Source organism: Trachypithecus francoisi, unplaced genomic scaffold (genome assembly GCF_009764315.1).
Source record: "Trachypithecus francoisi isolate TF-2019V2 unplaced genomic scaffold, Tfra_2.0 Lachesis_group4, whole genome shotgun sequence".
NCBI classification, from domain to species: domain Eukaryota; kingdom Metazoa; phylum Chordata; class Mammalia; order Primates; family Cercopithecidae; genus Trachypithecus; species Trachypithecus francoisi.
Window position 1 is genome coordinate 131,710,900 of NW_022681469.1, and position 15,304 is coordinate 131,726,203.

At 41.2% G+C, this 15,304-nt stretch overlaps 2 protein-coding genes across 5 annotated transcripts in view; one reads left to right on the forward strand and one right to left on the reverse strand.

Annotated features, from left to right (window-relative positions):
- Window positions 1-15,304, reverse strand: part of ELMO1 (engulfment and cell motility 1) — a 586,094-nt gene that overhangs the window by 500,260 nt on the left and 70,530 nt on the right. The gene's annotated exons all lie outside the window — the stretch shown is intronic.
- LOC117073099 (40S ribosomal protein S10-like) lies at window positions 7,707-8,250 on the forward strand. The gene has a single exon (XM_033193631.1). The coding sequence runs from the start codon at window positions 7,707-7,709 to the stop codon at window positions 8,202-8,204; it is 498 nt and encodes a 165-aa protein (XP_033049522.1). The 3' UTR covers window positions 8,205-8,250.

The window sequence follows — 15,304 nt, forward strand, 5'->3', positions numbered from 1 at the left end:
CCCCCTCAGAGCTCAGGGGAACTTATTACGTACTTGCCCATTCTCTATCCCCTCTCTCCCATAAATGGAAGGGTATATAAGCATCTGGACTACACTGGGCAATTGGTAAATCATTCTCATGTGATTTCCTGCATTGTGCACATTAAATACATTGTATGCCTTTCTCTCCTTTTCATTGGCCTTTTGTCAGTATATTTTCAGCAAGCCTTCAGGAGATGAAGGGGAGAAGCGTTCCCTCTTGGCCGCTGCAACACTTAGTAATATATGAAACAGGCCGGGCGCGGTGGCTCAAGCCTGTAATCCCAGCACTTTGGGAGGCCGAGACGGGCGGATCACGAGGTCAGGAGATCGAGACCATCCTGGCTAATATGGTGAAACCCCGTCTCTACTAAAAAATACAAAAAAGCTAGCCGGGCGAGGTGGCGGGAGCCTGTAGTCCCAGCTACTCGGGAGGCTGAGGCAGGAGAATGGCGTAAACCCGGGAGGCGGAGCTTGCAGTGAGCTGAGATCCGGCCACTGCACTCCAGCCCGGGCGACAGAGCGAGACTCCGTCTCAAAAAAAAAAAAAAAAAAAAGGAATATATGAAACAAAATTTTACAAGACATTTCTGTATAAAGCAATAAAAGTTATTGAAAAATATTAAAGAACACCAAAATAAATGGATAAACATACAAAGTTTAAGATTAAGAGAGCCCAATATTATAAAGATGTCAACAAGGTTATGTAACATTTATAGTCTGGAGAAGGACTTTCACCCATATAGAGGCTTGATATGTGCCAAAAGTGACAGCGCAGACCAGTGACTGGTGAAGACGGGAGGGATGAAAATCCCTCATCTGAAATACTTGTGACCAGAAGTGTTTCAGATTTCAGATTCTTTCAGGTTTTGTAGTATTTGCATTATACCTGCTGGCTGAACACCCCTAATCCAAAAATCTGAAATTTAAAATGCTTCCATGAGCATTTTCTTTGAGTGTCATGTCAGCACTCAACAAGCTTTGCATCTTGAAGCATTTCAGATTTTGGATTTTCAGATGAGTGATACTCAACCTGTACTTAATAAGTGGCATTGGGACAATGTGGGGGCAAAATAAAATCAGCCTCTACTTTACAATGTACATTAAACAAAACAATTCCAGAGATTAACTATTTGAATGAAAAAGAAAAACAGACATCTCAGAAAATCTTAGGATACAAGAATAACCTAATAACCAACAGGTAAGAAGGATTTCTTAAGCAAGCTGTATATAGCCCAAAACATAAAAAAAAGAGACTGACCAATTCATCTACAATATAATTAAGAATACCTGCTTATTAAAATGTTTGATAAGAAAAAAATAAATCAAAAAAAATTTAATAAGAAAAAAATAGAAACCACATATTGAAAGAAGATATCTTTAATATTGGGGCTCAGAAAATGCCCTGAAATATGGTGCCTTGACATGCTGAACTAATGAAGCAGCCTGAAGGTCTCCATCTGACCTCCCCCTACTCCCTCTGATCCTCCTTACTATTCAAAGCACCAGGACTGGCTCTCTCTGTAAATTCCCTTATCTGATTGAGAAAACTTCTAAAAGAAATGCAATTGCCTCAAAACCCCTTCCCTAGGAATCTCATTAAATAACCAGGAAACCTTAACCACCAGAGAAGAGACTAGAAGTCTCTATGCTCAGGACACCATGCCCAGTCAGCCTCCGCAGCTGCTCTCCTGAGGGAAATTCCAAGGGAAGACCTGGAAGACTGTTATCTGCATAATAAGACCTTTGTTCACAATGCAGCTCTGCCCTTACCTTCCTGTAACTTGTCTGCAGCTACTATTTGTCCTTAGGTCCCATTCAGAGTCCAAAGAGAATCATTTACAAATCACTGGTGTGGTTTTTTGGGCCCATTCATGTTTGGCTCTCCACCTCCTTCTCCCCAGTGAAAAGGATATTTAAGCATCAACCATCTGGTCCTTTCTTGAGTTTTCATATATTTTGCATGGCTCCAGTGTTGAAGTACATTAATGAGTTTGTTGTGTTTTTCTCTTGTTGATCTATATTTTGTTATAAAGGTGTGGGCTGTAACTCTTATGGTGGGGAGAAAAGGGATCACCACCTTCCTGCCTCTACAGTAACATCTATAATGAACAAAGATTTGGTACACAAAATATATAAAGAACTCCAATGAATCAATATGAAAAGGACAAGCAACCCAAAAGGCATATCCAGGCATTTAATGAAAAAACAAGAAGGTCAATAAACCTATAAAAAGATGTTCAACCTCATTAGTAATCAGAGGAATGCAGAGACCCCCATACTGACACCATTTTACACCCAAAAGGCTAGAAAATGTATATAATCTGACAGCCCCCAAGTTTTCGCAAGTATGTGGAGCAACAAGAACTTTCATGTACTCCTGGTGAGAATTAAAGTTGGCACAATTACTTTGGAAACAAGTTGGCATTGCCCAGTAAAACTTTAGGTGTGTGTAGTCTTCAACACAGCATCTCCTCTCCTGGGTATACATCCTGGAAAAACTCTTGCTCATCTACACTAAGAGAGATGGACAAAAATATTCACAATATCCTCCTAATAGCGAGAAAATGGAAACAACTCAAATAAATGTCTATCTCTCCTGAGAAAAGTTAACTGTCCCATATTCATAAAATGGAATATACTCTGAAGAATAAAAATGAACTACATCTACATGGGTGAACTACACTCTCATAGTTGAATCTCGGAAACATAATGTTAATATTGAACAAGCCACTGAAAAACTCAGAGAGAATCATTCCACTTTTATAAAGTTGCAAAAAACATATTATTAATGTTTATGTAATCCCAAAATAAAACAAAGAAATTACTAATAAAATATTCAGGACAATCTTTACTTGAGTTAGGGAAGAGAATGGGATCCAGGCTTGAAAAGTACTGCTAGCATTATATTTCTTTTTTTTTTTTTTTTTTTTGAGATGGAGTCTCGCTGTGTCGCCAAGGCTGGAGTGCAGTGGCCGGATCTCAGCTCACTGCAAGCTCCGCCCCCCGGGTTTACGCCATTCTCCTGCCTCAGCCTCCCGAGTAGCTGGGACTACAGGCGCCCGCCACCTCGCCCGGCTAGTTTTTTGTATTTTTTAGTAGAGACGGGGTTTCACCATATTAGCCAGGATGGTCTCAATCCCCTGACCTCGTGATCCGCCCGTCTCGGCCTCCCAAAGTGCTGGGATTACAGGCTTGAGCCACCGCGCCCGGCCTTATCTTATAATTCTTCACTAAACAATACATAGATGCTCTAATGCATCATTTGCTTATATCGTATACTTAATAAAGGTTTAACATTTCATTATAATCTATCATGAAACATTTAGTTTTAGCTTTCATTTATTTGGAAAACTTACTTATGTGAAACACCACACTTAAGCACGGTAACAAAACGGGGGGGTTCCTTCAGTAATAAATATGAAAATATATTCCAGTTGGCTATGTCTTTGGAAACTCCAAGCAACGTAGAGGAATCTACAATCTGCTAATGAACGCTTCTTTTCTTTCCTAAAGAAGTCAGGCGCACATTTTCTATTAAGGTAGAGTTTAGTAACTTCCAGATTGAATAGCACAGGATAACAGCAGTCTCTCCTGGTTCTCCTAATTAGTGAACTGTTTCTTATTCGTTGCCTGAATTTCCTCTTCTCACTCATCCCCTGCATTTAATAGTCACTCTCTCCATGAATTGCAAAGAGCAGCTGATTGCCCTTCCTTGCAGTGTGATTATTTAGCAGCTCCTGGGAGATGATGGGGTTGGAGGAGGTTGGTTCAGAGAGAAATCAGGAAGCAACTGAGATGTAGACTAAGAAATACCTTCTCTCAGTCCCCTGTTACTAAAACTAATAACTAATAACTGTCGAAGGTAAAATCCTGAAATGACTTAAATTGCTACAAATACTGCTGGTAATTACCCTTTAAGTCATTCTCTTGACCTTTTGCAGTGAGTATGTGATGAACATCGCCTCTGCTCAGTTTTGGTTAAAAAAAGATAGCACAGTTCCAAAACTCTAATTTGTTATAAAGAATCTAGTCTTGCCCCCACGTTTTAAAAATAAGGAAACTAACCCAAAAAAGTTAAGTAACTGAGGCATTTAAAATATGAAGAATGAAGACCATAACCTCTGAGGTCAGAGGGCCTGGGATGGAACCCTGGATCTATCACTAAACAGCCGGGGGGTGATTCTGGGTAAGTCGGTTAAGCTTGACAGGCCTCAGTTTCCCCATTTGTAAAATGGGAATGATAATGCTATAACTCATAGGGTTGCTATGATGATTAAATGATTGCAATGAGTCCCTGGCACATAATACGTGTTCAATAAATGATCATTATTATTTTCAAGCAGGTCAAAATAAAATTTTCCAGGAATTTACATTGTTATCCCTCCTAACTTACACATCTCATTTTTAAAGTTATAGCAATTTAACAATGAGTGCTGTTTATAACTTTGAATTACATTAATAAAATTTTCTCTCTTCCCCAGGGCTAACAGAAACATATGCAAGTGTATTTCAAACTAATAAAAATGCAATAATTTCATAAACAAACAACTGTCACCCTACTTTCTGCCAGTCCCTTCAGTGTAGTTTACATATTTAAAGGAAATTTTCCACTATATTTCTAGATTAATCCCTCACACATTAGGGGATCTGGCAATTGGTGCTTCTCAGCACACTTTTTCATCATTATTTATTTTTCCAACCTGGCAAGGAGCAGAAGGGAACAATTATCATGAGATAACATCTCTTCCAGTCAAACAGGCTCTTAATGATGGTAAATGAAGCCAGAACCAGCCCTGTATCCTAAGGCTACTAAAGGAAGAGCCAGACTTCCACAGCTACTACAGAGGTGGCACCCGTGCTGTGTCACCTATAGGGAAACATCACACAGACAGGTAAATGGTTCTGTCTGAAATCCTGTCCATTGTCTGCCTTGAGAGTCAGCATTTCATGATGCAGCAGGAGATGGAATCAGGCGTTAACACTGAAGACGGCACTAGCAGAGGTCGGTTCTGGGAAAGGTACACTTACCCTAACGTGAAAAGCAAATCATTTCACCAACATGCAAAAGTGGTAGTTTAATCAATTTACACTTTTGTAGTAAATCCCTCTCTGTTAAGTATTTTGCTTTATTTTTTCATTAAAAGAATTACAAGGTAGCTGGGCACGGTGGCTCACGTCTGTAATCCCAGCACTTCGGGACCTTGACGGGGGCGGATCACCCGAGGTCGGGAGTTTGAGAGCAGCCTGGCCAACATGTTGAAACCCCGTCTCTACTAAAAATAATTTTTAAAAAATTAGCTGGGTGTGGTGACACATGCCTGTAATCCCAGCTATTCAGGAGGCTGAGGCAGGAGAATAGCTCGAACCCAGGAGGTGGGGGTTGCGGTGAGCTGAGATCATCCCACTGCACTACAGCCTGGATGATAGAGGGAGACTCCATCCCAAAAAATAAAAAAAAAATCCAAGACTTATTTGTTTATGGTGCTATTTTAATTTTTTAATTTTAGCAGTGCTTTTATTTTAAATAACTCAATACATTATTATAAACGTTTAATGGTTGTGCAAACAATTTGCACTCACTTTAAGCCAACACAACTACCAATGGAAGCTCAAAGTCTAAACAGAACCAATCCTTAATTCTCAGTTCTCTCCTCCCCCTGCTGCCTCAGGGAGGCCTACTCTGAGCTCACCAAAGTCTCATGTTGAAGGCACCAGCAAAGCAGGAGCACCCAATCAATGAGAAAATAAAACATAATTTGTTACTTCCTATTTCTTTTTTTTTTTGAGACGGAGTCTCGCTCTGTCGCCCAGGCTGGAGTGCACTGGCCGGATCTCCGCTCACTGCAAGCTCCGCCTCCCAGGTTCACGCCATTCTCCTGCCTCAGCCTCCCGAGTGGCTGGGACTACAGGTGCCCGCCACCTCACCCGGCTAGTTTTTTGTATTTTTTAGTAGAGACGGGATTTCACCGTGTTAGCCAGGATGGTCTCTATCTCCTGACCTTGTGATCCTCCCGTCTCGGCCTCCCAAAGTGCTGGGATTACAGGCTTGAGCCACCGCGCCCGGCCGTTACTTCCTATTTCTAAAGATGTACTGAAGTCATCATTATGGGGAAAAAGTACAGTGTTGGATTTTCATACTTGTTTTATTGTTGTTTCTCATTTTAACTAGAGGTAGGGTGTGGGCATGATGCATGACGTTTCCAAAGAGCTAACGTGGCCATGACCCAGCTTCCGTCTGCTTTTCCCAAGAGCTCTAGTTTATTATACCCTGAGAGCATATTTAAAATATTTAACAACAATACAGGATGCACAATGATCCATCGGAATGAATGCGGGTCCTAACACCAGTATGCCAATGAGTCCTAGCTCAGGGTCACCTAAGTACCCACAGGGAAAGAAGGAGAGGGGAGGCTGAGGCTTTGCTGTTGTTATGCAACCATCGTGTGTAACTATATTAGTATCCAGCTCTCATTTCTCCATGTTGTCCGAGAACTAATGATTTTTTTGAAATCTTGCTAAAACCTATATATGCTATATCCAATGCATCATTACTGCTTGCCAGATAAAAAAGAACATTAGTTAGTTGTTTAAAAAAATTCCTTGGCACCGGCGCGGTGGCTCATGCCTGTAATCCCAGCACTTTGGGAGGCCGAGGCGGGTGGATCACGAGGTCAAGAGATCAAGACCATCCTGGCTAATACGGCGAAATTCCATCTGAACTAAAAATACAAAAAATTATCCAGGTGTGGTGGCATGCACTTGTAGTCCCATCTACTCGGGAAGCTGAGGCAGGAGAATCGCTTGAACCCAGGAGGCGGAGATTGCAGTGAGCCAAGATTGCACCACTGCACTCCAGCCTGGGGGACAGAGCAAGACTCCATCTCAAAATAAATAAATAAATAAATAAATAAATAAATAAATAAATAAATATCTTGGCTGGGTGCAGTGGCTCACGCCTGTAATCTCAGTACTTTGGGAGGCCAAGGTGGGTGGATCATGAGGTCAGGAATTCAAGACCGGGGTAGCCAAGGTGGTGAAACCTCATCTCTACTAAAAATACAAAAATTAGCCAGGTGTGCTGGTGCATGCCTGTAATCCCAGCTACTTGGGAAGCTGAGGCGGAGAATTGCTTGAACCCGGGAGGTAGAGGTTGCAGTGAGCTTAGATCATACCACTCCACTCCAGCCTGGGTGACAGAGCAAGACTCTTTCAAAAGAAAAAAAGAAAAAAATAAAGAAAGAAAAAATCTCTTAACTCCACAAAGTAATTTTTTTGCTCTTTGTTTCCATCTTCCTGATTATTCTAATATTTCTTCTCCCTAGAAGCAATGCAGCACTCAAGAGAAGGCATAATCATGCTGTAGCAGGTTACATTTCCCTTGCTAAACACTTGGTAACTGAAAAAAGAAAAAGAAAATATTTCTGTTTTTATAATCTAGTCAACAAATATTAAATGATTCCTAACCAAAAACCTGATTCTGGCAACATGACTCCTGAGCAGTAAACAAGCTAGGGAATAATAGCTGGTCATCACTCACCTATGCAGGTCTTAGCAGAATTCGGGCCCCTCCCATAGTTAGCCTTGTCTATGCCCAGGAATAGCAAGGGCAGTGAATTCGTGAGGTTCGAAGCGAGATGGAGTCAGGTATGATTTGAGCCCTGGTCCCGGACCCTATAGCCACCAAGATGTTGATGCCTAAGAAGAGCCAGATTGCCATTTATGAACTCCTTTTTAAGGAGGGAGTCATGGTGGCCAAGAAGGATGTCCACATGCGTAAGCACCGGGAGCTGGCAGACAAGAATGTGCCCAACCTTCAGGTCATGAAGGCCGTGCAGTCTCTCAAGTCCCGAGGCTGCGTGAAGGAACAGTTTGCCTGGAGACATTTCTACTGGTACCTTACCCATGAGGGTATCCAGTATCTCCATGATTACCTTCATCTGCCCCTGGAGACTGGGCCTGCCACTCTATGCCACAGCTGTCCAGAGACTGGCAGGCCTCGGCCTAAAGGTCTGGAGACTGAGCAACCTGCAAGACTCACAAGAGGGGAAGCTGACAGAAATACCTGCAGACATAGTGCTGTGCCACCTGGTGCCGACAAGAAAGCGGAGGCTGGGGCTGGATCAGCAACCGAATTCCAGTTTAGAGGAGGATTTGGCTGTGAACATGGTCAGCCACCTCAGTAAAACTGGAGAGGGTTATTTTGCATTGAATAAACTTACAGCCAAAAAAAACTTTAAAGAAATGAACAAACAAACAAACAAAAAACACTGATTCTTACAGCCCTTGAAGGAAGCGATGAACCAATTCAGTTAGCAAGGTTTAGAATTATACCTTTGATCACAGACCTGACCTAGTGCCCACTGTTTTTAAACATTTTTCTAAACCACCTTTGCAAAAAACTATGACAGTGAAAGAAATCTGACATACCTGACTCCATCTTGCTTCAAACAGCCCTTCCTCATTCCTAGGCATAAACAAGGCTAACTATGGGAGGGGCCTGAATTCTGCTAAGACCTGCGTAGGTGAGTGATAACCAGTTATTGTTCCCTAGCTTGCTTACTGCTCAGGAGTCATGTTGCCAGAAGTTAAAAGATTTGTAACTTCTCTAATTGTTTTTATAGACAACATCATGATTGTAAAACCTAAGATTGGTCTTTGACATATGTTTCAGATTTTTTGCATTCTGGTGAACTGACTGCCACCTCAGGGACCTGACTCATCTCAAGGAGCTGATTCAATTAGTACCGTAACCCCCACCCAGAAACTGACTCAGCGCAGGAAGACAGTTTTCCACACTCCTATGAGTTCATCTACAACCAGTCAGCAGCACTCATTCCCTAGCTTCTTGACCACCGAATTGTCCTTAAAAAACGCTCGCCTCCAAGCTCTCAGAGAGGCAGATTTGAGAAATGTCTTCCGTCCTTCTGCTCGGCTGCCTTGTGATAACTAAACTCATTCTCTATGTCAACACTGCCATCTCAGTGTATTGGCTTTATCTGTGTAGCAGGCAAGAAAAACCCACTGGGGTGTAATATTTTCATTTATCAGAGATTAAAAAATTGCAAGAAATCTGTGAACTGGTAACTCACATCATCCCTTAATTATCCATTACCAATGCTCCTTGACTTTCAATGGAGTTTTATCCTGTGAAGTTGAAAAGATCGTAAGTGAAAAATGCATTTAATATACCTAACCTCCAGGACATTCATTATAGCTTAGCCTAGTCTACTTTAAAGGAGCTCAGAACACTTACATTAGCCTACAGTTGGGCAAAATTGTGTGATCTCATGGCTGACTGCAAGTTTTGGAGAGTATTATACCTCATATTGCTAGCTCAGAAAAATATCAAAATTCAAAATTTGAAGTACGGTTTCTACTGAATGCTTGTTGCTTTTGCACCACTGAACCCCCAAAAATCTTAAGTTGAAGTCAGGGACCATCTGTAGTTAAAAATCTCTATATCCACAGGATGTGGCATATCTTACCTGGTTTCAGGAAAGTGAAGCTGCCAGGCCATGTGTCTCGGGGGAGCCAAAGTGAAAAGTCATTTGAGGCAGATCTTCTGGGTTCAAGGATGAGTCAACACAGTGGCCTCACACAGTAATGTAAACGGAATGCGCCAGTACCACCAACGATGGTAGAATGGGGAATACCACCTTTTTGTGACCAGAGGAGGGTCACCCCTCTCAATGCTCTTTGGTAGACAGAGCAGGTCACCTGGGAGAAGGTAGATATACTTGCGTGCGGATGGGAGACACTTCCAGGAGCCCTTTTCTCCTGGCATTCAATTTAGACTCTCTGATGGGCCAGGATTCTTCTGAGAGGAAAGGAAATTTAGGGTCTGAAGGGATGAACAGCCCACCAAAGTAGTATTCTGAATTTAAGCAGAACCTCCGGGAAATCCAGCCACCATTGAACCCCCTCAAAGGGTGTTTGCTATGTGGGAGAAGCCTGCCCCTTGGCACCAGGAAGTACAAAATCAGTTGCCATAAGCATCAAAAAGCACAACAGGGCCTGCTCTACTTCCCCAGTGAAGCTCTGCACTACTCTTATTTGTTAAATTGGTATATAAATTTACCTGTCTGTGCAGCACTCATCAAAGAGTACTTCAGTATATGGAAATCAACCTTGTCTTTTCTCCTTTTAGTCTGTCTATTGACAGTTAATGCACAGCCCCCATCCCTCAGACCATGCAACCCTAAGAGGAAAAGTTTTCTTCCCAAGACAATTCCCAAAGATGGGAGGAGTCAGAAGTCCAACCCAAGTTCAGAAACAAAATCCGGAAGTCCCTATGGATAGGTTGGTCCAGCTGATGGCATGGCTGCCACTGAAGTTTCTACAGTCCCAGCATGCTGGGATGGAGACTCTGCCCTGGGACAGCAGCTGAGCTTGGGAGTGAACTGAAAAGCTGTAGCCTCAGAAGGCCAATGCTGGGGCACTGTGCGGCCTGTACAATAATTTAGAGCAGATAACACTCCCCGTTCTCTCTCTTCCTGGCATCCTGAAGCAGATCTGAAACCTGCACCAGGGAAACCACAGAAGTTTGTGGAGAGAGGCAGAACTGAGGAGATGACTATTAACCGACTTTCCACCTAATGCATGCAAAAGAATGTCCAGAAAACTGATACGAAAATAGAAAGAGGGGTTACCAAATTTGGACTCTGAAAAACACAAATCTACAAATCTCCCTCCAGAAAAAGAGGGAGATGAAAGGAACAAATGTCTTTTTAAAAATTCCTACTGCCAGGGTATAAATGAAAAAAAAAAAAAAAACTAATATTTACAGATGGTCTTCTATGTAAATGCACTTTAATTTGCTATATTCTTGACTCCGTGCCCCATGATCTACTTCTCCTTCAACATTTCCCCTTTCAGAAAATGGTACCTCTGTTCAAACAACCTGAAAATCATTCCTGATTTTTTTTTTTAATCTTAAACATTCATATTCAAAACCAACAGATCTGACCTTGTGAGTATCTCTTCCAAACCTGTCTTCTCCTTTCACCTCTACTGCCACCATCACTTTTGCTTGGACCCCTACAGTAGCCTCCTAACTGGTCCTTTGCATTCACTTGCTCTTCCTTCCACTTCCAATTCCATACACTCCAGAGAACTATAAAATACCTTATTACTTCCCTGCTCGGAATCCTTCAGTGGATCCCCATTGCTCCTAGAATTCTTAACAGGACTTTATCTTGCATCACATTCTTCTTGTTCATTACTTTTCAGCCACTAAGGTCTTTCTTGAAGGGGTCGGGCTCTAGACTGCCTCATTCTCCACCTGGAAAGCTCTTCAGCTGGTAAAATGAAGCTCATCTACCCATCTTGCTTTAAATTTCATCTTTTCAAAGAGGCCTTCTATGCCTCACCATTCCAACTTTCCAATTCGATACTTAATTCTTGTCAAAAACAGCTTATTGTTATCCTTCATAGAACTGGTCATAATCTATAACTTGTGATCTGAGAGATCAAAATAGATACCCCTTTATCAACTAAGATGGACTCTAAAGTTAAGAAAAGAAAGTTTTTTATGTGTTGAGGTGTCAGGACCCAGCTGGCATAGCAAATTTCCAAATTCCTATGGCTCTAAACTTCATAACAATAGGAGATACCAGACTCCTTCTAAATCTGATTTACAACCCAGGCCACTGCAACTCTGATTGGACAGAGGATGGGCCTCACAAACATTCTTTTTGGATAAGGTACTGCAGACCTTAGGCCAGTTTCAGCAGCTTATAGAGGATGCATACAAACTGTCTTTGTGTCCTATAGTTCACCTTTGGATGTAAAGAGCCTTTTCCAACTCATTTTAATTTTAAAACTGTGCCCCCAAAGTGAACGTGGGATGTGTGTTGCATATACGTTTACCCATTGTGCATGCACTTGGATCCTCTCATAAATATGTACAGCTTTTCCCCCAAACCTGTTGAATATGCATGACTCTTGTGTAATATGAATCCTGTGAGGCATAAAATCCAAGTTGTCCTTCCCCTCTTCCAAGACAGAGCACCTTCAGTCTACGTACAGACTTCCTCTTCCTGGCTTGCAAACCCATATTACTAATAAAGCTCTCCTTTCTACTATTTAGCTATCCTGGTGACTTTCTGAATGACAGACAATATGATTATTTGTATGCTTATTCATTTTGTGTCTTCCTGTTCCAATACACTATAAACACCATGCAGAAAGAGGACATGTTGGTTTTGTTTATCACTGATACCCATTTCCCAATATAGTATCTGGCTCCATAGGGGATGGACAATTATTTGCTGAATGCTACTGAAAGGAGGTATTTTAATACCCATTTTACCCAGGATAGGATGACCGCCGTATGACCCAGTTTGCTTGACATAGCCCTTGTTTAAATGTGTGTTGCCCTGGCATAATGACTGATAATGTCTCAATGTTACTTTTCGAAGCTGAGAGTCAGAAAGCTTCGAAATGGATTGAATACAATCCATTCTCACTATTAGAAGTAGTTGTGTTCTATAAAGTCACCACAAACACTGAATTTGCCAACATTAAATGATTGCTCCTGAAGGAAAATACGGAGTTAGGTCCCTCTGAGAGTAATGTCACGACATCGTTGTCAACAAATCAATGTGCAACTTTATTTTATGTGTGTTTCTATTTAAAGATACTTTCTTTGATACATAGTATTGATTCATTAACCTCGAACCCATGGACAACAGCACGGTGACTCATGCCTCAACGAAGCTCATCTAACACTCGTATTTCCTCCACAAGGCACATACAGCCTTCTTGTGCTTAGGAACGTTAGACAGCACACCAGTACCACCCCTAGGGCCATTTTAAACAGCTAAATCACCAACAGAAAGCACAAAAATGTGAAAAATGTGGCATTAAATAGACCACAAAAAGAGTGCTTGTTTACAGCCTGAGAAATGAAACAAGAAGACAGGCCTAGAAACATGCCCATCAGGCGACTCAAAGTTTTCACTGCTCTGCTCATCCACAAATGACCACAAAAGTGCCATAAGCACTGATTTGGGCGTTACAAATAGATACTAGCAAGTAACTAGATTCTCAAATACAGAATCCGGCCATAGCACAGATAGCTTGTCTAAGATTACCCAGCTGCTGTAGAGTGAGAACAGATCCCAGATAACGTCCAACTTCACGGTCCGTGTCATTCGTAAGACAACCGTTACTAAGAAAAGAACCAACCTTTCTCAGAGTACCGTTTCTCTAATCTGGGTGACCATAATTATTTAAACCCCTTGATTACTGGTTTACCAAAGTTCCAGTACCAAAGGCAGAGTTTGAGAAGCAGAACTTCGAGAAGCAGAACTTCATGACGTGAACTTAATTCTGTACCAAAGTAGTCAGTAATCTACAACCCTGCACTAATGAAGAGTAAAACCACTGGGAACTGGCTACTACCTCTGAAGTGATAATTCACAAGGCAATCCCAGAGTACTTACAATAACAATGGGTGGTTTCATGACGGAATGTAGACCATAAGATTAACATAAATGTAAACTTATGGAAAAATAAAATTTTTCAGAGTTAAAGCTTGAACCCTCCACAAACCAATGGTGAGGGAAATTTATCTGTAGAACATGAGAAATCCAGTGTCCACACCTCTTCCCAGTCCATAGGGAAGGAGAGAGTCTTCAACAGGGTTCCATGATTGATCACTTTCATCATTCCAAAAATCCCTTCTATGGTGAATTTCTCATTTCTTAGTAAAAGTTCATTTCCTCTTCTAAAACACATTCAATAAGGTTGGGATCCTTCTGCAAGTTTATGAACAGTGGGAATAAAATATTTTAAATTATATATTTTCAAGTTGACTCTTAAGGAGCCAAAAAGAAAAAGTATATATTAGCTTTCTTTAAGAATTCAGCAATCTATACATTAGAAAAATACTTCCTATTGGTCCATTTCATTCTAACTGGCTCTTCTGGTATGTCAAGACTCTCTGGATAAAAGATAATTTTGAAATATTTTAGCTATTTTATATACATTTAAGGCAACCTCAGAAATACTTGCCTTACCTTTATAAAAGAAAAGTTTCCTTCCTACTACTTGGAAACCACTAGGATAAAGGGTGTTCTGCAATTTTGGAGAAAACAAAATGTTCTCTCCTAAGCCCAATTTAGAGTTGATCATTCAAAATAATTTCAGACATACATAAAAGTTCCAAGATGAATGTAAAGTATACCTTTCACCCATATTTCCCAAATAACAACATTTTATCACAGTAACTTTATGTCACTTTTTCTTGTATTATTATTTTTTTCTGAACCGTGAAGGGGTTCAGAGTGTGCCATTCAAAAATACACCACTTTGGCATAAGAATTATTTTGAGCTGAAAGTAATTTTTTAAAAAGCAGAAACAGGACATGCTCTTGGCCCTCTCACTATCTGCCTGAAAGCAGAAGATAAATTCTTGAAAAGGTGTCCCCACCATCCCATACCAGGAAGGGGATAACAACCTTATCACCTGAGATGAGACTGCATCAGGATGGACCTGCAGAAACAAACCTTACTAAATTAACCCTTATCTGCCATTAGTATTCCCCATGTATTTACCTTCCCATAGTCTGCCACCCTGGGAAGCCTAAAACCCTTTTCCTTTGTCTTATCACTTCCCTGCAAATTTATTGTTATTTGTTAAGATACTAGATAAGCCCAAGTTCTAACCACCCTGTAGAGATACTCATCACTGAGTTTCTCCCAGGTGTATGCATGCTGCATGTACTAATAAACTTCTGTTTGCTATCTCTTGTTAATCTGTCTTTTGTCAGTCTAATTTGCAGGGCCCCAGACCCAGAATCTAAGAGGGTAAAGACAATAGAATAGTTCTCCTTCCCCTTCAATTGTATTATGAGTAAGTTGCAGATGTGATACCACTTTTCCCCTCCATACTTCAATGTATATTTCTAAAGAACAAGAACACCCTTTTAGATAATCACAGCACAATTATCAAAATCAGGAAATTAACATTGATACACAGTATCATGCACATCCCTGTGAAGAGACCACCAAACAGGCTTTGTATCAGCAATAAAGCTTTTTAATCACCTGGGTGCAGGTGGGCTGAGTCCGAAAAGAGAGTCAGCGACGGAGATAGGGGTGGGGCTGTTTTATAGGATTTGGAAGTTAAAGGAAAATTACAGTCAAAAGGGGTTGTTCTCTGGTGGGCAGGGGTGGGGGGGTCACAAGGTGCTCAACGGGGGAGCTTTTGAGCCAGGATGAGCCAGGAAAAGGAATTTCACAAGGTAATGTCAACAGTTAAGGCAGGAACTGGCCATCT

Bases quoted from the DNA above. Each gene is read 5' to 3' on its own strand.
- LOC117073099 (XM_033193631.1), top strand. From the start codon at position 7,707: ATGTTGATGCCTAAGAAGAGCCAGATTGCCATTTATGAACTCCTTTTT.